This window comes from Lycium ferocissimum, chromosome 10 (assembly GCF_029784015.1).
Source record: "Lycium ferocissimum isolate CSIRO_LF1 chromosome 10, AGI_CSIRO_Lferr_CH_V1, whole genome shotgun sequence".
Classification (NCBI taxonomy): Eukaryota; Viridiplantae; Streptophyta; class Magnoliopsida; order Solanales; family Solanaceae; genus Lycium; species Lycium ferocissimum.
This window is the reverse complement of record NC_081351.1, coordinates 14,327,968-14,348,655: the sequence shown is the minus strand read 5'-3', so window position 1 is coordinate 14,348,655 and position 20,688 is coordinate 14,327,968. Positions and strand designations below refer to the sequence as shown.

At 37.5% G+C, this 20,688-nt stretch overlaps 1 protein-coding gene and 1 long non-coding RNA gene across 5 annotated transcripts in view; one reads left to right on the top strand and one right to left on the bottom strand.

Moving 5' to 3' along the window:
• Window positions 1-289: 289 nt before the first annotated feature.
• LOC132032551 (protein CLP1 homolog) lies at window positions 290-18,670 on the top strand. Of its 4 annotated transcripts, none has more exons than XM_059422185.1 (11): window positions 290-420; window positions 2,416-2,669; window positions 6,258-6,326; window positions 6,467-6,559; window positions 12,221-12,462; window positions 12,593-12,731; window positions 12,825-12,881; window positions 13,869-14,003; window positions 14,170-14,405; window positions 18,218-18,262; window positions 18,353-18,670. In XM_059422185.1, the coding sequence occupies exons 2-11, from the start codon at window positions 2,457-2,459 to the stop codon at window positions 18,438-18,440; spliced, it is 1,317 nt and encodes a 438-aa protein (XP_059278168.1). In that variant the 5' UTR covers window positions 290-420; window positions 2,416-2,456; the 3' UTR covers window positions 18,441-18,670. The 4 variants fall into 4 exon arrangements, with proteins under 4 accessions (XP_059278168.1, XP_059278171.1, XP_059278170.1 ...); XM_059422188.1 differs by lacking the exon at window positions 290-420 and adding an exon at window positions 465-945; XM_059422187.1 differs by lacking the exon at window positions 290-420 and adding an exon at window positions 465-968.
• The window catches only part of LOC132032552 (uncharacterized), a 78,898-nt gene continuing 73,801 nt past the window's right edge, over window positions 15,592-20,688 (bottom strand). Inside the window, exon 2 of the long non-coding RNA XR_009408509.1 lies at window positions 15,592-15,918. This is a non-coding gene — a long non-coding RNA (uncharacterized LOC132032552). The remainder of the gene's footprint in view (window positions 15,919-20,688) is intronic.

The window sequence follows — 20,688 nt, the reverse complement described above, 5'->3', positions numbered from 1 at the left end:
TGATACTCTAGTTATTACTTCATCCAGATAAAAAAGAGTGTCCACCTAGCCATTTGCACACCTCTTAAAAAAATACTAACTTTTAAAAAAATAGGTAATTTGATCAAATTGCCCCTAATTAAATAGACATTGGAATTTAATCACATAACACTTAATAAAACCAAATCTAAAAAAAAAAAAGAAAATATAACTAAAACATTCTTTTTGATCCGGAGGAAGGAGTAACCATTATCATGAAAAGCTTTAATCATATTTCATGATCCAAAGCGCAGCAGACCATTGGATTTCGGCCCGCCAATTTCAAATGAGTACGCCACAATATATAATACCAGTTGCCGTTTGTCTCTTATTAGGGCCCCGTGAACTGAACTAAACTTAAACGACATCACTCTTTGCTCTCATTTCTCCATCTCTTCGTAGGTACTTATTCCCCTCTCTCTCTCTCTCTATCTCTCTATCTTTACACTCCAAATAATTACTCCTCTTAACAAAAACCCTAATCTTTTATCATTGCTTTATTTCCTATTGATTTTGGGTAAAAATGCATGTTTGCATTGTATTGCAACCTTCTTTTTTTGTTTGAATGTGTACAAAGTGTGTAACTTTGGCACCCAAGTGTGTTGGCCTAGTGTCAATGATTTTGGGTTGAGAACCAGTAGAGACAAAAAATTACTACTCCCTTCGTTCCAATTTATATGGGCACCATTTGATTGGACACGTAATTTAAGAAAAAAAGGAATACTTTTGAAATTTGTTGTCCAGAACAAGCCTTAGGTAAATGTGTGGCTATAAATCTATCTCATAAAGTTAAATTATTTTTAAATATATAAAGGTGATTTTTTTTGGGGACAAACTAAAAGGACAGAGGGAGTAGGTGATTTCTTCACATCTGTCCAGCTTTAGTTGACGGAGTTATCCCGTACTTGTGCTGGTGGTAGTTAGCAGGTACCCCTGTGGAATTGGTGGAGGTGCGGAAGCATGCTCGGACACCACGGTTATAAAAAGAAAAAATAATGTGTAACTTGGTGTTCAATTGGACATTACACTGATTATTATGCAATTAGTTCTTTCAATATTTTTGGAAACAACCTCTCTTGCCTCTCAAGTTAGAGTTAAGGTCTTTATACACTCTACCCTTTCTTCCCCAGATAGGGGCGGAGCCAGGTGTTCGGTGAAAAATTACATCGTTTATACATGGTGAAAATTATTTTTTATGTATGTTTTGTAGTTGTTGAACCCCCTTTGACTTCTTCGTGTGTTCAATTCTATATTTTTTGAACCCTCTTAGTGAAAATCCTGATTCCGCCACTGTCCTCAGACCCCACTTTGTGGGATTTCACTGGGTATGTTGTTGTTGTAGTTGTTCAATATTTTATAAGATGTACTCCCTCCGTCCCAATTTAAGTGTCTTAGCTTTCCTTTTTTGAAAAGAGTGAATTTTTCTATAATTAGTAAGTTGACAATTTCAACATTCTACATGACAAGTTTAAGACCACAAGATATATAGGACTACACACATTTTTAATTCAAGACCGCATGATTCAAAAGTTTCCCTTTGTGTCTTTAACTTCAGGTCTAGTCAAACTAAGACACTTAAATTAGGACGGAGGGAGTAGCACCTAACGTGTGGCCTAGTGGTCAATGAAGTGGGTTGAGAACAATGAGGTCTCAGGTTCAAATTTGCTGAGACAAAAACACTAGGTGGTTTCTTCCCATATGTCTTGCCCTTGGTGGATAGAGTTACCGGTACTAGGTGATTTCTTCCCATATGTTGAGCTGCGTGCAAGTTGGCCCGGACACCACTGTTATCACAAAAGATTTTTTTATATTCATGCCATTGACACACCTCTGATCAGCATTTAATGCTTGTGATAGAAGAGATTTGCTTGTTTTTATAGCTAATCTTGGGCTTTGATATATGGGTTAGTGACAATAACAGGTAGAAAGATGGGATTGAGAATATAGGATACCTGAGTATGTCTAACTGTTGATTATGAGGAAAAGAAAAATTTTCCTGCAACTTGAAGCAGTAGTTCCAAATTAACAGTTTTTTTTTTTTTTGGATCAACCAGCTGCGGGTTCCCATGTCATAAAAAAAAAAAACTATAATTTCAATGGTTAGGCAATGCATGCCCAATTAATTTGAAAAGCAAGAACTGATTCGACATTTTAATAAAAACTGATAAACAAAAATTTTAAGAGTTCATTAGAGCATGCTGCTGTCTGCTCTTCAGGAGAACTGAATTGAGGTCATTTAGTTTACCCAAAACATTGTACATGGACTAGTACAGGAGAATCATACCAGAAGGAAAATAAAGGCGTGAAGATTGTTTTCCCCTCTCATTATTAGTAGAAAGCATGGATCTTTATTTAAATCTTCTATTATAACTGAAGTGTACCATATGCTTGGTGAAGATTTCCAGACAGTTTGAGCCAAAAATAGAAGCAGCTCTGATATGGCTTATGGCGGCACAAATGTCATTCCATTGGCAGCAACAGGTGGCTCAACAGTGAGGCAGGTGAAGCTGGATAAAGAATGTGAGCTCCGAATTGAATCGAGCGCTGACTCGCCCCTACGTCTTCGGCTCCTGACTGGCACTGCTGAGATTTTTGGGACTGAAGTCCCTCCTGGAATCTGGCTCAACTTCCCTCCAAGACTAAAATTTGCGGTATGATATTATATCCATCATCTGTGCAATGAAATGTTTTTTCTGTGCCCTGGAATGATTGCTTAACTGTTGACATTGATGAAAATCTGTAGTGGATGCATCTAATAAATGCCTCAAGTTTCATTAATATATCTTTTATACGTGAGTATCAATTTAGATTATGTTTGATCAACAAAACTGCTTACTGAAATACAAGGATATGAAAAATCCTTTCTAGATTTACATGGATTAAAAAGAGCCTAGCTAGATGGAGTAGTTGCTCGGACTCTCGAAAAACGCTACCGCACCCTTGTCGGATCATCAAAAAGTACACTACTTTTGGAGGATCTGACGCACATCTGTCGACATTTTTGAAGAGTCCGAGCAACATAGGTTTCCACAAGGTGGGAGCTATTCATAATTGCAGTCAATTTGCCTTCTTGGTACTCGTTCATTTCCAGGGATTAATTTTTTGCCCCACCCCCCAAAGGCGTTGGTCTAGGTAAGATCGCAACATGTGATGTGTGGGTTAGGCATATGTTACGGGTTCAAACCCTGCCGCATACAAAAGCATAGTACTTAGGTGGAGAAGAGTAGAGTTGCGGTTCTATTCCACCGAGTTTCGAACCATGCACCACTGGCTCCTTGGGGATTTCTTGTGTATCAAGAAAACTGCTATAAAAGGACAGGAGAAGCTACAGAAAGCGTCCTTACTAAGAGTACTGGACCTGTTATGAAATACCAGTCGGTTGATTGAAATAGAGATGCTAGATTATATGAAGCAGTGGTCTTGCTAGGGATTTTTTTTTTTTTTTTTTGATGTTTAGAACTGAAGAAGGGTTTGCCAGAAGGAAACATTCTATTGCTAGTTATTGTAGTTTCTGGAAATTTTGGCTTGTAGTGGGAATTGTTTTGCAATCACATTTGCGTTGAACTCTCGAGTCCGCTGCAACCTCCAAAGAAACTTTTTTTAATTGAGTAAAGGCAAGTTGTATTGATGTTAGGAAGCACTAAGTTGGTGCTGAGACTGTTATTCAAAAACTAGCAAGAAACTATTTAAGGAGTTAACAGAATCAATCAAAGAGGCATCCTTTACAAGATCCAATTTACACACACACAAAAGAAAAAAGTTCTGCAGTAAAAAATCAGCCTTTGTCTTCTGCATGGACTTTGCCTTGCCTTCACACAACTTTTGTTTCTTTCGCTCCATAAGGTCCAGCAAATACCAGCAGGAATGGTATACCAAATATTCTTGAGTCTCTTCTTAGGCTTTCCTGTTTCAACAAAGAATCAGCTCCAGAATGGTCCTTGTCATAGCCCATGGTACCAGGATGCTCAAAAATAGGTACCACAAGTGAGATGCAAAGAGACAGTGTTAGCAGTTTATGGTTGATGTATTCATAGCTGTTTCTACAAAAGCAAAATCTGCTGTTAAGCGCAACCTTAAAAGAAGCTAGATGCTCCAACAGTTGGCCTGTGGTAGGGGGCACTCTCTGTCTGGTCCGACACATGGTATTCGTGGATACGGTATTCTAGTTTCTTCTGAAGCGAAAGAAGAATAATTTGGATATATTTGAGGGAGGTTTTGTTACTTTAAGGTGGTCTTTGACAGACATGTAAACTTGGTTAAGAGTTCGCTTGTTTGTAGTAGGCAATGTTACAAATACTAGTAGTTGGTTGGGATACTTAGTTGTACAATTGGCTCATTTCTTGCTACTTATTTTGACTACCTTTATAAGCTAGTGCTATGCAAGATCTTGTGTTTGGTGGATGTTAGAAGTCCCATATTAGTTTCTGGATGGGTAATTGGTCTCCTTATATGGTCTTATACAATCCTTATCTTTTGAGCTAGCTTTTGGGGTTGAGTTAGGCCCAATGTCCATTTCTTAACATGTTATCAAGCCAGATCCATCTTAATTCTTGGTTTATCTTATGTTGGGTCCCCCATATTATATTGCCCATACTCTAGATGTCTAGTCTTAAGTATGTTGGCTGGGTGTTAGAAGTCCCACATCGGTTGTGGGATGGGTAATTTGTCTCCTTATATCATTTGAACAATTCTCACCTTATGAGTCAACTTTTGGGTTTGAGTTAGGCCCAATGTCCTTTTATCAATAGTGGATATTACTTGCTTAACAGAAAGAATACTTATCAACTGGGGATTAGCTAAATTGATAAACAGCTTTTTGAATAGCATTCTTATTAGTTTCTAACTTTGTTTTGGTTATATGCCATAGTTGGACACATCTGACGTGACACTCTCTAAGTTGCATCTTGTCAAATGGGAAAATGTGTTGTTGTAATGGAAAAGGAGGACGGGGTTGAGAAACTTATGCATGCACTATTGAGTCCTTGAGCAAGCGGTTATGGAGATTTTGTAACTCCTTTGAAAGATATAGTTTGTGGAGGTTTGGAATTGCCGTGATATGGAATTGAGATAGACCAATGATGTGCAAATACAATTCATGCTCCACTTGGTGTTACCTCCTGGAAAAGCAAGAGGAATTCGGGAGCCTTCTCCAAGCACATGTTAGATGCAATGTGGAAAATGGTGAGAAGATTAAGTTCCAGACAAATTTATGGCCGGGAGACACCTCTAGAGATTACTACCCAAAACTCTTGAGATCTGTTGTTGATGTGAATATTATGGTAGCAAAAAACTATGTTCTTCAAGTAATGGATAGAACTGTGATTTGAAGTTCAAGAGGAGTATAATGATTGGGAATTACAGATGATACATTAGCTACTAAGTGTAGGTGAAGCTGAATGCGGGTGCTGATACAATTTGCTGTGAGGTAGAGAAGAAGGGTAGGTTTCTCAGTGAGATCTTCCTATTCCAGATTGTCTCAGGGAATGGTTGAGCGAAACTGTTTCATGATGAGAAATGTGGAAGGAAAAAGCACCTCCAGGTTATCTTTTTTTGGTCGGAGAATGTCTTAGAGCAATCTTGAAAGTAGATAACCTGCACAAAAGAGGAAGACCGCTGCAACAGATTCATGACATGTGACAGATAGGAACAACCAACCAACCAACCATTTACTTCTTCATTGTGATTAGCTAGCTGAGTAGTAGCATAAGTTCCTAGGTTTGGCATGGCCTAGGTAATACAAGAAAAAAGAAGGGTTTTGTGAACTGGAAGAGAAGTAGGATTCCAAGTCTCAGTAATATTTGGGACCCTACTCCCCTTTGTATAATGTGATCTATTTGTAAAGAGAGAGACAGTGGGTGCTTTGAAGGTCGAGTTGCTGTGCATAAACTTTGGATTATGGCTAGTTAAGTGTCTTTTTCATTTGGTATAATCGATTAGATGCAAGTTGTTTAGACAGATTATGTGTTTGAGAGCTTTAGAGATGTAATCTTTTATCATCACCTTCGGGTTGCATTAATTATTAAGTGCATCAAATAATTTATTATACCTTAGAAAATGCAAAAATGCATTTACGTCTGGAGTGGTTCTTTAATTCAATGTCTGTTAAAAGTGAATCAAACTTTTTTCTAGTGGAAATTAAGAATAAGAATGGCCCTTATAGATGTCTTGCTCAAGATTTTGCATCTAGTGAGAATATCTATTACTTTTCCTTTTGACATGTTCAAGTTTTCATTATCTAGGTTTTTACTTGGTATGGAGCCACAATTGAGATGGACGGTCCCACTGAAACTGATTATACAGCAGATGAGGTGTGGCCTCTCTCCCTAACCATCTGTATTTTTTTTTTTTTTTAAGTGTTTCTGCATTTTTGAATTTCAGAATTGTAAACTTTGATTGAATTGAGCTCACTAAACCAAATGACTAGGCGTTTGTATTTTTTTAATTTTAGACACCGATGATAAGCTATATAAATGTCCATGCTGTACTTGATGGACGAAGAAATCGTGCCAAAGCTTCGCCTAGTGATTCTGATACTTCTCAGGTATGTATTATTTTGGTTATTGTTCACTGTAGAGTAAAAGTCAGAATTCCAAAGGTTCTTTTCGTCTTACTTAATCAATCATTTACTCTTCTAGTCTTCTGTTTGTGGGGTATTAAAAAACAAACTGTTTTCTGTTTGTGGGGTATTAAAAAACAAACTGCTTTCTCTGATATACAAAATTACTGACAAGCTTTATAGCATGGAAGATGTTTTATAATTGTAGGGGTGTGTGTGTGTGTTTGAGAGAGAGAGAGAGAGAGAGAGAGAGAAATAATTATTGCTCTTCTAGTATTCTGTTTATGGGGTATTCAGAAACCAACTTCTTTCTTGCAAAATCACTAACAAGCTTTGTACCATGAAAGCTGTTTGCAATTGTAGGGTGTGTGTGAGTGTGTGAGAGAAAGATATATTTAGAAATGTTTGGCACTGGTGATAAACATGGCTCACTGCATGACTCGAAGATGGTATTTTCAAGTTAATGAATGAGGAAGCTATATGAAAGCCAATTGCAAGCCAAGCTGGGGTTCTCCTTGTCAGTGTTATCAAAGCCAAAAAGTGTTGAAGTCAATTGGGGTTTTAAGCGCAAACTGCAAGTAAAGCACTAGATTAATGGAAGGGCACAACTGAAAGGGAAGATAAAATACATATATAGCTCAAGAATAATTAATTATAAACCCACACAACTATTAGAGACAAATTTTTTGAAAAAAACTACAATTAGGTAAAATATTTGTTGTTTGGTGTGGTTCTTCTCAAGACAGAGCCTATGGGCATTGAGATGCATGCGTTAACGCCTGGGTGCATGTACTGGAGAGCCGGTTAAGCGAGGCTGTGAGAAATGAAATGAGGAAGTAGAGATTGAGAGAAAGCACTCTTGATTATTCTCTCAAGCTATTGGGTTCAAATAACTAAGTTTACATGTTGTAACAATTGAAAGAAAATCAAAGAATGCATAATTTCAAGAAGCAATTGATCATATACTATAATTACAACATTATAGAGTATTTTAGATTCTAACACTCCCCCTTAAGCTAGTGCATACAAATCATGTATACCAAGCGGCTACATATATATGTTACCATTGTCAAAAGAAAGCTTGCTACATATATAACTTGTTTTGGGATCGGCAAAGTAGTTGGTGAATATATCTGCAAGCTGATCATATGACCTCACGAACTTTGTGACAATAGCCCCTGAGAGTATATTTTCTCTTAAAAAATGACAATCAATTTGTGTGTGTTTGGTCGTCTCATGAAACACCAGATTTGATTTAATGTGTAGTGCAACTTGATTATCAGGCACAAGTTCCATTTGGCCAATCTCTTCAAATTTCAATTCTTTTAGTAGTTGCTTGATCCATATGAGTTCACATGTAGCCATTGCATAGCCCAATATTCTACTTCTAAGATCGTGCTGTTACTTTTATCTTTTACTTTTTCAAGACCTATTTTTGTTTGAAGAAGTTCAAGACACCAAATTTTCCCAAACGATTAAATCGTCTAAGAGTGACCCTGCCAATCTGGTATATCCAACAATTTGCTCATGTCCTTTTTCTTTTTTTGATCAGGTAAATAATTTCATTAATCACAAGGCCAAAAGGTGGTCGTTTACAAGAAGTATACCAAAAAGTAAAGAACCTACAAAACAATTTGCTTGTGTCCTTGATTTTCGTAAAGTAGTCCTCTTGCTGGAGCATATTTTATGTATTGAGAATAACTGTATTTCAGTGACTCACAAGGAGAATCTAAGAATTGTCCTGCTACACTTACTAGGAAGGCAATTTTAGGTCGAGTCAGAATGAGATACTTTAACTTGCCTACCAACCTCAATTAACCTGGTAGAAGTTTAACATTTGGATCCATCATAGTATCATGTCTCCTCGAGAATATAAAGAGCATACTTCCTCTTTGAAATGGTAATTCCTGATTCCGCAATACCTAAGAACTACCTCAATTGACCATGCCCCTGGTCTGAAAGTGTTAAAAAAGGTGATGCTTCAATTTGGTAATTCCATCTTCATTATTACATGTGCTGACTATCTCATCAAAATAGACCACCAAGTTCATGCTCAAATCTGGAGTTGAGTGATGGTAGAAGATAGAATAAGCAGCTTCATTGCCAACTATGCCAAATTACTAAATAATTGTGTTGAATTTGTTGGTCCATGCTCAAGGGGACTATTTCAAGCCATAAAGTGATTGTCGTAGCATGCTTACCATGTTACTAGATTCCCCTAATCAACAAAACCCAGTGGTTGCTCTATGTATGCCTCATTTTTGAGATCCCCATGAAGGACATTTTTAATATCCAGCTAGTAAAGAGGTCAATGGTGAACAAAAGTCATAGATAAAAAGAGACGGACTGAAACAATATTAGTTAGGGGGAAGAAGGTATCACCATAGTAAAGTCTAAAAATTTGTGTTTAACCCTTGGCAACTAGCCGTGCCTTCTCCATCAGGGCTAACCTTCACCATATATACTCACTGACATTCAAAGTAGGTTTACTCAGAGGTAGAGGAACAAGCTCACAAGTATCATTAGTGTAAAGGAGGCATCTCCTCAATATAACTTGTCACCAATGTGGACGAGAAAGAGCTTTTCATGTAGTCTTAAGAATAGAAAGAGATGGCAGTGATGATATAAAAGCATAATGAGCTAGTGACAAGCCAATGATGACTCATACAAGTATATTTAGGATTAGGGTTACAAGTAGAACGGATACTTTGCGAGTGATAGTAGGACTCTGCGAGGACAAGTTCGTAATAGACAAAAGATCTAATGTCGGGCGTGAATCATTTGGACCAGATGAAGAGTGCAACTGATGGTGATAAGTCAAGAATAGTGAACCTATAAAATGTGGAGCTGTTAGTGGTAGAGCTATAAGTTGGTGGATCTATAGATGTTGGAGTTGTGGGAGATGATATACAAGAGATAGTGACATAATCCTCAAAAGATGAAACAGATAACACCTATGAAATGTATTGGTGGTCGCTTGGCCATGTGAAATATGGTTGAGTTTCAAAGAAAACATCAGCGGATGTAAGGCACCGTTGGAGGTAAGGAGAGTATTGAGTAGCACCAATATCCCTTTTGAACCGTCGAGTAAAATACACAATTTAAGGGCACGGGGTGTTAACTTGTCTTTTCCTAAAAGTAAGATTATGGACAAAACATATGGTCCCGAAGAAATGAACGAGGTGGAGGGGAGAAAAAAGGTGAGTGGGGGGAACAAGACAGCGTGGGACTTGATTCTGGATAGCCGAGGAAGACATACATTAATAAGATACAGGATTGAGAACGACATCTGCAAAAAATGCACAAAATATGAGTTTGTATAAGTAGTGACGAGTAGTCTCTGTGAGAATGCGTGTTCTTTCTCTCAACTATGTCATTTTGTTAACATATATAAGGACAAGATGTTATGAATGACCCCATGAGAGTTCATGAACTGCAAAAATGAAGAAGATAAATTTTCCGGTGCATTATCACTACGAAATGTGCGGAAAGAAACCCCGAACTCATTTTGGATTTTTGCATCGAAAATATGAAAAATAGAGACCTCAGATCGATTTTTTATCAAGAATATCCAAGTGCATCTCGAATGATCATCTATAAAACTGACAAAGTAATGAAATCCCTAGGTAGAATTGACCTAACTAGGAGCCCAAATATCTAAATAAACCAAAGTGAAAGGAGAGTCTGACCAATTATCATAATGTCGAGGGAAAAGGTAACGTGTATGCTTACCACAGTGTTTTGGCATGACAACTCACACAATAAATACCAAAATTAAAATATTTAATTGCATATGTAAATAATCAAAATCTCACTAGTGCAAATAGACAAGCCAATTCCAACCTATGTCTTTTTTTTGATTCCATTGAATTTGACTGTTTATAACTGTGTAACAAAATTTAGACAATTTGAACAGAAAAAATAGGAGCAAAACAACCAATGCCTCACTGGTCCAAACAGAGAAAAAAAAACAGAGGAAGAAACAGAGGAGAAAAAAAACAGAGCAATTAACTGTCAGTCAAAAAAAAAAAAACCAGAGGTAATAGATCGGAAAAAAAGAAGAAGAAAGAAGAAGAAGAACAGATGAATCAATAACATGACTGAAGAAAAAGAAGAGGGAGAAAGAGTTACCTGTGAAACCTTGAAGGAGAAGAGAGGAGGAGGCAAACAAAAAAAGCTATTTTTATTTAGTCCTGTCATTTAAGTCCTCCACTTTTTTTAATTGTTTTTTTTTAAAACCCTAGCTGCTCGCCCTCGCCATTTATTCTCGCCTCGCCATGGCGCCAGCCATAATAAAGTCCATCTGGTACTCGCCAAAGGCGAGAAGGCGCTCGCCTTTAATAACACTGACCACTAATGATTTGTCTAATACTTTTTTGAAGATTTGATAAACGGGATTATAGGATTCCAGTATGACATGACAAGTTAGAGAGAATGTCATTGAGCAGTACATCTTACTCGCCCAGTACTAATGATTTGGGATGACAACAAAGAGAGAATGTCAATGAGCAGTTGTTTGGGATAAACGATTAATGGATACCAGATTACCAGGATAACCTGGAACATAAAGAACTGGATTCAAAGTCAAGTAAGTGTGATTACTTGACCTATTCTAGTATCCATAATTTGAGTTCCATGCTTCAGTTGGCGGGCCTGAGCTTGTCGGGGTGGGGGTAGTTCAAATCACAGATTTCCTGCAGAAAAGATCTTCGGCAAGACTCAAAAGTGCAGATTTGCTGATCTATGAGTGACACCACTAAGGTACTCAGGTGACTGAATGTGTTAGTCCCACAATTAATGATACCCGAACTCTTTCTTCTGTATCGGGGGTGGGGGTGTTAGATTTCTACATCGGTAATGGATGAGGACTTGGTTTCCTTGTATGGTCTAGGGCAATCCTCACCTCATGAGCTAGCTTTTGAGATTGAGTTAGGACTAAGATTCATTTCTTTAAAGCATATAGCCTATTTCTCACCCAGCTTCAAGGCTCAAGCGCGCCTCAAATGAACCTTTGACAAATTGCTCCTTGTTTGACCACCCATGAGGCATTGTTGGGACAAAGTATAACTTGATTTACTTAGAAGCTTCTACTATGCAACTGTTGATTAAACTAATGTATTTAGGTCATGAGAAAAAATGATTTCAGGTAAAGTTTTCTTATAAGTGCAAGTCTATTGAGGCAACTGAAATGTGGTGTGCTCTCCCACTCTCTGGTTATGTCGGCAAAAGCATGAAAGTTCTTGTTAATCTGCTTTGTTTAGTGTTGTGATTCCTTAAGTACATTAGTTGATTTCATCTCATGATAATGCTCGGAGTCCAAATTGGAGAGGTTACAAGAATAAGAGGTAATATGTGAAGGGTAGAAGCCTGCTTCTGTGTGATGATACTTCATCCTTGTCAGTAAACGAAAGATGATACTTCACTTGGGATGATAGGAAGCGGAAATGGTTGTTCGTAGGGGTTCTTGATGTTAAAAAAATGGTTGTTCTTAGGGTTCTCTTGCAGAGTGTAAATTATCTTAGTTTTGATATACGTTGAGGTTTTCTATTCTAATCTTATTCTTAGCTTCTTTCTGTTAATTAACCATACACGTAACAGAACTGCACGTGTCTCATCTACAAGTTATAATACACTTGATTTGTTCAGGGCCCAAGGGTTGTCGTCGTGGGACCAACAGATTCTGGCAAGAGTACTTTGTCACGGATGCTTCTTAGTTGGGCTGCGAAACAGGGATGGAAACCTACTTTTGTGGATTTGGACATAGGTCAAGGATCGATAACTATTCCAGGATGTATTGCTGCTACACCAATTGAGTTGCCTCTTGATCCAGTTGAAGGAATTCCACTTGAAATGCCTATGGTCTACTTCTTTGGCCATGTGACTCCTAGGTACCTTGTACCTTGACATTTATCTTGACATTGTGCCTCTTGTACAATATAAAGTTTGTATGTAGAAAACTTTCTTTAGCCTTTTCTTTGCATATTTACTTACTAGCAGATACCACTTTCCTTTTAACAGTGCCAACGTAGATCACTACAAGGTACTCGTCAAGGAGCTATCGCAGACTCTGGAGAAGCAATTTTCTGGTAATGCTGAATCTCGAGCTTCAGGCATGGTAATAAATACAATGGGATGGATAGAGGGAGTTGGTTATGAGGTATGCAAGCTCAATTTCGTGTGTTTTTCAGTGTAAAAGACAGCGAGGGTAGCATTTAGAGTGTTGTGGTCACTGTTCAGTCTTCTTTTGCAGTTGCTACTACATGCGATTGATACGTTCAACGCCACAGTTGTTCTTGTCTTGGGTCAGGTATGTTCCACTGAAGTCCATTTTATATGCGCGTGAAGGCATTTGATATGTATGATGTGTGCTTAATATTAAAGGAAACCCAAGTCCTGTGAGCCAGGGGATTAGAATTCCCTCAGACACTTGTTCACTTCTCATAAAAGAAGAAAGAGTTGCTAACTAGGCAAGGAAATAAATAATTTGGAAGCTAATATTCAGTAAAGTCTGTGGAAGAGAGCACTAACTTACCTTCAGCTGATTCTTTTTGCCATTATTTGTCGTATTGAGCGAAATGTCAAGACCTGAAGGTTTCTTTATTTGTTGAAATTTCTACTGTCAAGTAGGTCTGTCTGTGAAGTACTTCACCTTGGTGTCTTGTTACTTCAACTAGTCTCCATTCTCCTAGAATGAATCTCTTAGTTGTTTAGAAGGTTAGCAAAAGTGATTTATAGTGCTTAATACTTACAAGAAACTGGATAGGGAAGTAGTAAGTGGGTGCTTTTTTGGATGAAGAAAAATGCACATACTTGGAACTTCTTTTGTCTCATCTATCTTCAACCATGATCAATGTTTTTACTAGGAGTAAGCAATCTACCCTTTCTTTGATAATCAGATACTTGATCAAACCAATCCTCTGCAAGTTTAGAATTTCCCTAACATGTAGAAACTGTCTCTGAAATGAGGGGTACTAAACTTGAACAAGAAGCTTTGCGGTTGATAAAACATTCTATCTTGATAATTTCACACTTCTATTTCTGTTGCTTGGCTTCTGATTTTTCTACTTATCAGACAATTTTTCTCCCTGGCCATCATTAGATTCAGATGGTAATGCCATTACCCCAACCCACCTCCCACCGCCAAAAAAAAAAAAAAAAAAAAAACGAAGAAAAATAGAAACAAATAAATAATTGACCTGGAGAACTAGTATCCAGAAATTGCTTGTTTGTAGAGCTGTTTTATACATTGCAAGAGTTGGATCATATTTCTATTATGTGGTTGTACTCTTGGCAGGAAAAACTTTGTAGCATGCTAAAAGATGTATTGAAGAATCGGCCTAACGTGGATGTGGTGAAACTTCAAAAATCCGGTGGTGTTGTATCAAGGAATGCAAAAGTACGGCAGAAAGCAAGGGGCTACAGAATACGGGTACAGATTTCTTTTATAGATGAATAACAAAGTGAGTTGGGAGTTGGTCACAGTTCATGCACTGGGACATGAACACTTGCTCTTGGGGAGTGAGGTACTCTTACTTTTCACCTTATCCTTTTAATGCGAAACTAAACATTTTCTTTTGTCTCTGCTTCTTCCCCAGGAGTATTTTTATGGCCCTTCAAATGACCTTTCACCACATTCTAATGTAGTAAGCTTCAGTGACTTGTTCATCTACCGGATTGGAGGTGGACCACAGGCTCCACGCTCAGCTTTACCTATTGGTGCAGTGCCTGCAGCAGATCCTACAAGATTGGTTCCAGTTAATGTCAACCAAGACTTGCTCCATTTGGTTCTTGCTGTCTCATATGCCAAAGAACAAGATCAAATAATATCCAGGTAAGGCTGACTTCCTTTTTCTATCCTCATCCCTTTTTCTATCCTCATCTATATGTTCAGTGGATTGTAGAAAGAGTTTAAAGTTATGTTCAATGTTCATTAGAGTCTAGAAAAAATGTTTCTCCTTAGTGGATGCCACCACGTTGGGTCCTTGCGTAGCTAGGGTTTCAAGGATCATTTAAACTCAATTATGAAGTTCAATACTAATATATTGGTCTCACACATTGAACGAAGATTTTTCCTTGGACTCTTGCACATGGAAGCCACATCTTAAACGGTAAGTCAATAAATAATGATGTACTCACTTTGTAGAGCAGTGTATATGGAAATATGGTTGAACTTCTCAGTCATAGTACATTAATGGAAAGATACATTTATTCCTGGGCATTTGCTTACTCCCCAATCACAATTCTCATAACAAAGTGGAGAGAATTCTTATAATCAGTGTCCCACACACATTAATGTCGTCAGTTTGGAGGGAACGAAAGGCAGAACTTGTCAATGCATTGAGAGTAGCAGCAATACTTGGGTAGTCCTGGATTATAGCCCCTAACAAAGTGGAGAGAATTCTTATAATCAGTGTCCCACACACATTAATGTCGTCAGTTTGGAGGGAACGAAAGGCAGAACTTGTGTTCGCCCATGAATGTAGCAGCAATACTTGGGTGGTCCTGGATTATAGCCCCTGGAATGGTTTAAACCAGTAGTACCTCCATAACCATTTAATTGTGCAGCTTTAAATTCCTGATAAAGCTCTAGAAAAAGTGCTCCAGCTCTATTAGGTCTTTAAGCACAGAGTGTAGTTAAAGCATGGGCTTAGTAAAAAAAAAAAAAAAAGTGCTATCAAGAAAAATCTTAAAATATATATGTAATGCAAGAAAAAAGTAACAAATTCATTCATAATGTTTTCCTTAACAATTAATGTACATGGCTTAGTTGATTGTCTACACTAAAACACAGCTTAAGCGAGGCGAATAGCCCACCATGAGCTTTTTACGCTTCAGGGTTTAAGCGCTCCTTAAATGAGCCCTTGACATCACTTGTTTAAACCACTGGAATGTTTCCATGTCTTAATTGATATCTATAATATTAGACTTTTCCTATATCAAATATTCAGCCAAAACTTAAATTGTACATTTCAGCTGCATTCTTCAACCCTAAGCTCACTGACTGCCCTGCCTGTCTACAACAACAACAACAACATACCCAGTGAATCCCACAACGTGGGGTCTGGGGAGGGTAGAGTGTACGCAGACCTTACCCCCACCTTAGGTAGGGAGGCTGTTTCCGGAAGACCCTCGGCTCAAGAAAAAGCATAGGAAAGGTCAGATACGGGCAAACAAATCAAAGCAATTATGAAAATGAAAACAATGAAAGTAAATAAGCCATTATAAACCAACAGATACTCGCAGAAATCAAGAGACAAGAAACTATAGAGCAATATAACTACTCGTAAGAAAGGATAAACGCGACTACCTACTAGCCTTCTACCCTAATATGAGTCCTCCATACCCTCCATACCCTAATATGACTGCCCTGCCTGTCTATTAGCAAATAATCTCTACTGCTCCCCTTACACTGTGCTGCATTACCCATTTCATTCCCCTTGTCCTTTTTATCAAATTACGTACATCTTCTGGCCACTCTCTTGTACTTGCCAGTTCTTTTCTTATTACCAGATGATGTTTATAGAGAGAGTGACACTGGAATATGCTGCCAAGTGGAAGATGGTGGCTGACTGGAAAAATTCGAGGGGGTGGGTGTGGTTGTGAACATGAGAGTCCTGATGTAACATAACTATTTATCAACCATGTATGACCAACGTACTAATCACCTGTTTATTTTGTTTCACTTGGACAACTAATTCATGTGATTAATTATATGGTGGGATATTCAATAGTGTTATCATCACAAATAGGCATTAGAGATAAAAGAGCCTTGCGAGGGAGCATCTATAAGGATTCTAGATTTTATATATTTTGGGAACTAAAAGAGTGGCTGGTTGAAGGGAAAGGGAAGCCAGAAAATCCGGGGAAAGGACCCCGTTAAGTAAGATGGGAGCCAATACAAAGCTAACAAGCTTACTTAGATGGGAGCCCTGATCTAGTAGGATACTAGGATCCATTGAATTAGCCTTAGGCCTCATTTGTTTTTATTTACATTAACACTTTTGAACTGAATGCACATCTGAATTTTAAGAGATTTAGCTGTTTGAATCTGATACGCATTTGAATATTAAGATGTCATATTAAGATCTGAATACTAAAAACTTAAGACTGTTTTTTCAACATTTGAATGTATAAAAACTTGTCTTTATTTAAAAACTTCTAATAAGTATAAAGGTCAATAAAATACTAAATTAATTTAATATTATGTCAACAAACTATTAAAAAAAATTGATATGCGGTTGGTGGCGGTGATAGCTAGTGATGGTGGTTGTGGGTGCCGATTGGGATGGTGTTGTAGGTAGATGGTGCCTGATAGTAGTGGTTGATGGTGGCGGTTGATAGTGATAGCTAATGGTAGTGATGAATGATGGCGGTGGTTGCTGGTAAAAAGTGATGATTGTTAGTTGGTGGATGTTGGGGTAATGGTGGTTGGAGGTGATGATGGTAAATGGTGGCTAGTGGTGGTTGTGGGTGGTGGGTGATGGTAGTTGATAGTGGTGGACGGCGATAGCGTGTGAACATATGAAATTGGTGAACTGTCATCTTTATAGAAATCCTTGATTAGTTAAACATCTTAATGATATTTAGACTTTGTTACAGATCTTAATCATTCACAGTCAAACCTGTTCAGACCCATCAAGTGATTGTAAACTTAAAAAAAAAGACGCACTTAGTGGTTAAGATCTGAATGACTAAGATTAAAACCTAAAAAACAAACAAACTCAATGACTGAGATTTGAATGGTTAAGATTAAGATCTTCATTAAATGCAAACAAATGAGACATTTGTCCTATTTTAATCTCTACGACTCCTGCTACATCTCATGAAATTCCTTCTTTTAAGCCCAAGCAATGTCAGTCTAAATGGAAGTAGACCAAGTAGTTTCATAGGAAGAAATGTGAAACTGGGGGCAACATATGAAGAGGAGCACAGCACCTTCCGCACTCAAATGTCTACTAGAAGTCAAATTTGTTTAAGTGAGATAGACTTTACCCAGTCTCACTAACAGAACCAGCTATGATATTTCCATATCCTCGGTACCGTTCCATTTTTAGTACTATTCTCAATTTGTGAGTCCTAGCTGTAAAAGAAGCCCTTGGTTAATATTAAAATTACAAGACAAATGAATAAGCATATATTACATGAGTATTGTTAAAATTTTATTAAAGTAATAATACATGACTAATGTTAAAATTTATAACTAAAAGGTAACTATTTATTGTGTTGTAAATAAATAGTTACCTTTTCAGAATAGCCTAATACGAGTGATTGTTATTTCTGAATTATCCTTAATTTGTTTCCCAAAGGTTTTGTTTTGGGGGTCATATGTGAGGGGTTAATGCCTTCATGCGACCATTCGCCTCACTCCTCTCTGCATAAATCTTAAATCATGTAATACACAAATCTCATAGGACTTCAGTCTCAGAGTGAAATTGTATGAAATCAAGACTACTGCCATTGAAATGCAAAGTTATCTTGTGTAATTGCATTAGGAGCCTCAATTTCATCCCTTAGTGATGTAGCCTGGAAATTTGGCACTGTTTTCTCTATTCTTTTTTTGGCTCTTTTAACAACTGTCATATCATAACAATTTTCTCTTTATTCTTTTTTTCTTATCTTATACTTCTTTTATTCCCTTGTCAGTAATGTTGCTGGATTCATCTATGTAACTGACATAGACATGCACAGGTTTGAACTCGAATTCTCCTCTTTTTAGACAATCATGTTTACGGTTCTGAATGTCAGTATGATCTTATCTTTGATTATCTCCATTTTCAGGAAAAAGATAACATACCTTGCACCATGTGCCGGGGAACTTCCGAGCAAATATCTAATTGTGGGAACCTTAACATGGATCGAAAACTGAAGTGTATAAGTGCAGTAGCCAGTGGTTTTTTCGGTCTTTGAGTTTTGTGCGACAGCATGGAAATGCCCACTAAGCTTTTGGTGTTGTAGAAATGCAGTAGGCTTTTCAGTGTGTGACTGTATAATACTACTATACCATAGGTGAAGCTTGATGAAGAAAAATCCGATTGTACAAATAACAATAGCTCCTCATCTAAAGTTATAAACTTATTTGGCAGAAACATTTTGACATCCCTGAGTTTCTGAAAAAGCATGAATGCTATTCTCGTTTTCAACAAATACCTCACATCCTGCCGAGCCCCCCTCTTAAGAAGCACTGTGTGACTTTTTGGAGCTGTCTTCGTGGGGCCTCAATGATTTTGGTTGCGATGTCTAAAGCGCGAGCGTGGTGGACCTGGTCAAATTGAAGAGCTTGTTGTGGGAGATAGGTTACCGGTTTGTTAATTTTGCTTAACAAAACTTGATACTCCAGTTGCCATAAGCTGCAAAAGCTCCTAGGTTTAGTAATGAATTTTGAAGCTGCAAATAAATTGGCAACTGAGAAACAGGGGTGCAAAGGATGAAATTGTTAATTTTTCTTTGAAATTGATGTTGTATCTTGTCTGATAGATGAAATGACATAGCAAACTGTCCAGGAACATAACAAGATAAATCAACAGCTAATTTAGCAAATAAAGGGAGAGGATATCATGATGCAACTTCAGGAAACACCCTAGAGCAGAATAGAACTATTCGTCAATGCCGATCGCCTTAGCTCATGCAAGGCAATTTGGAGATGTAGTTTTTTGTTGTTTCTCACTTGGTGTCCGGTATCCGCATTAGGACCCGATTAATTCGGATTCGCATCGAGAAGTCCCACATTGCCGGGTAAAGCGCTACTGAAGCGTTGTATAAGTAGGGCTCGAACTGGAGACCTCTGATTAAGGATACATGAATATTTACCACTCCATCATAATTCTTATTGAGGAGATATGGTAAATATATTCACTTATGGCATTATTTGGCATTATTGATGGGCACCAAAGGCTAAAAGTATTGAACTTTTTTTTGGTCTTTATAAATTTTGCCCTCATATTTGTAGTCTTTAAAATTATGTCCCTCATATTCGGTCTTTAATTTTGCCCTTCATTTAGTCACGAGTTCAAAGGCTAAAAGTATCGTGTAATAGAATGACCGGACCGAGACATAACTTTATATAAGTATGCCGGTGCGCATAACTTGATTCCTCACAAAGATGATGGCAAACGCGAAATTCAGTGGAAGGAATTATCGAGTAGCATATTTAACATAAAAGGGCATAAGTATCCGGCAGAGCATAACTGCATCCTTCACAAAGTTAGGTGGGGGCATACTTTAATGAGCAAACTTTTATGCCGGATCCGGCATAAACTGTGTTATGTCGGATTATTAATAAGTATGCGGGGCTTTGGTAATTTATATCGTTGGTATAGCGAATTTAAATTCAATTTTTGACGAATTTTTTTAAAATTTTATTCTTTTAGGGTGGTTTTAGCTAAAGGCAAATTAAAGATTTCAAATATGATGGGCAAATTTAAAGACCACACCTAAAAAAACTAGAATGATAGCACTTTGATGGAAAAAATTAGTGTATAAGTTACATTTGTAGCATGTTAACTCGTTGATTTATAACCTGTTTGGTCAAGTTTTTGGGAAAGTGTTTATTTTTAAAAACGCAAGGCGTTTGACCAAGCTTTTGAGAGAAAACAAGTGCTTTTAGGGAGTAATAGAAGCTAAAAAACTAGTAGCACTTTTGAAAAAATACACGTAGAAGCACTTTTTTAAAGCTTAGTCAAACACTAATTGCAACAATTGGTAGCAAAATTTGGATCAAGAAGATGGAGGATAGACTTAGGTTAAGTTTGACCGGTAGGTAAGCGAGACTTTGACCTCTTGTTTTGAGTTGCTTGATGCATTTAAATTAGGGAAAATGCCTAAAAATATCCTTCGTTACAAATTATGTTAAAAATACCCTTTCCGTCATGAAAGTTTTCAAATATACCCCTATCTCAATGGAAATCCCCAACATAACCCGATTTCATTTTTAAACTTGCTCCATTTAAACGCGATCCAACTACATAAAAAACTCATATGCGACCAACTTATTCCCGAGTACTACATATGGAGCCACTAGGCACAGAAGCGGGTAACCCATATGGGTTTTTTATTTAGTTGGGTAGGGTTTAAATGGAGCGGGTTTAAAAATAAAATCGGGTTATGTTGGGATTTTC

Bases quoted from the DNA above. Each gene is read 5' to 3' on its own strand.
- LOC132032551 (XM_059422185.1), top strand. From the start codon at position 2,457: ATGGCTTATGGCGGCACAAATGTCATTCCATTGGCAGCAACAGGTGGC. The intron at 6,560-12,220 runs GTATGTATTATT...TGATTTGTTCAG, and splicing joins GTGATTCTGATACTTCTCAG to GGCCCAAGGGTTGTCGTCGT. The intron at 12,882-13,868 runs GTATGTTCCACT...TACTCTTGGCAG, and splicing joins TTGTTCTTGTCTTGGGTCAG to GAAAAACTTTGTAGCATGCT.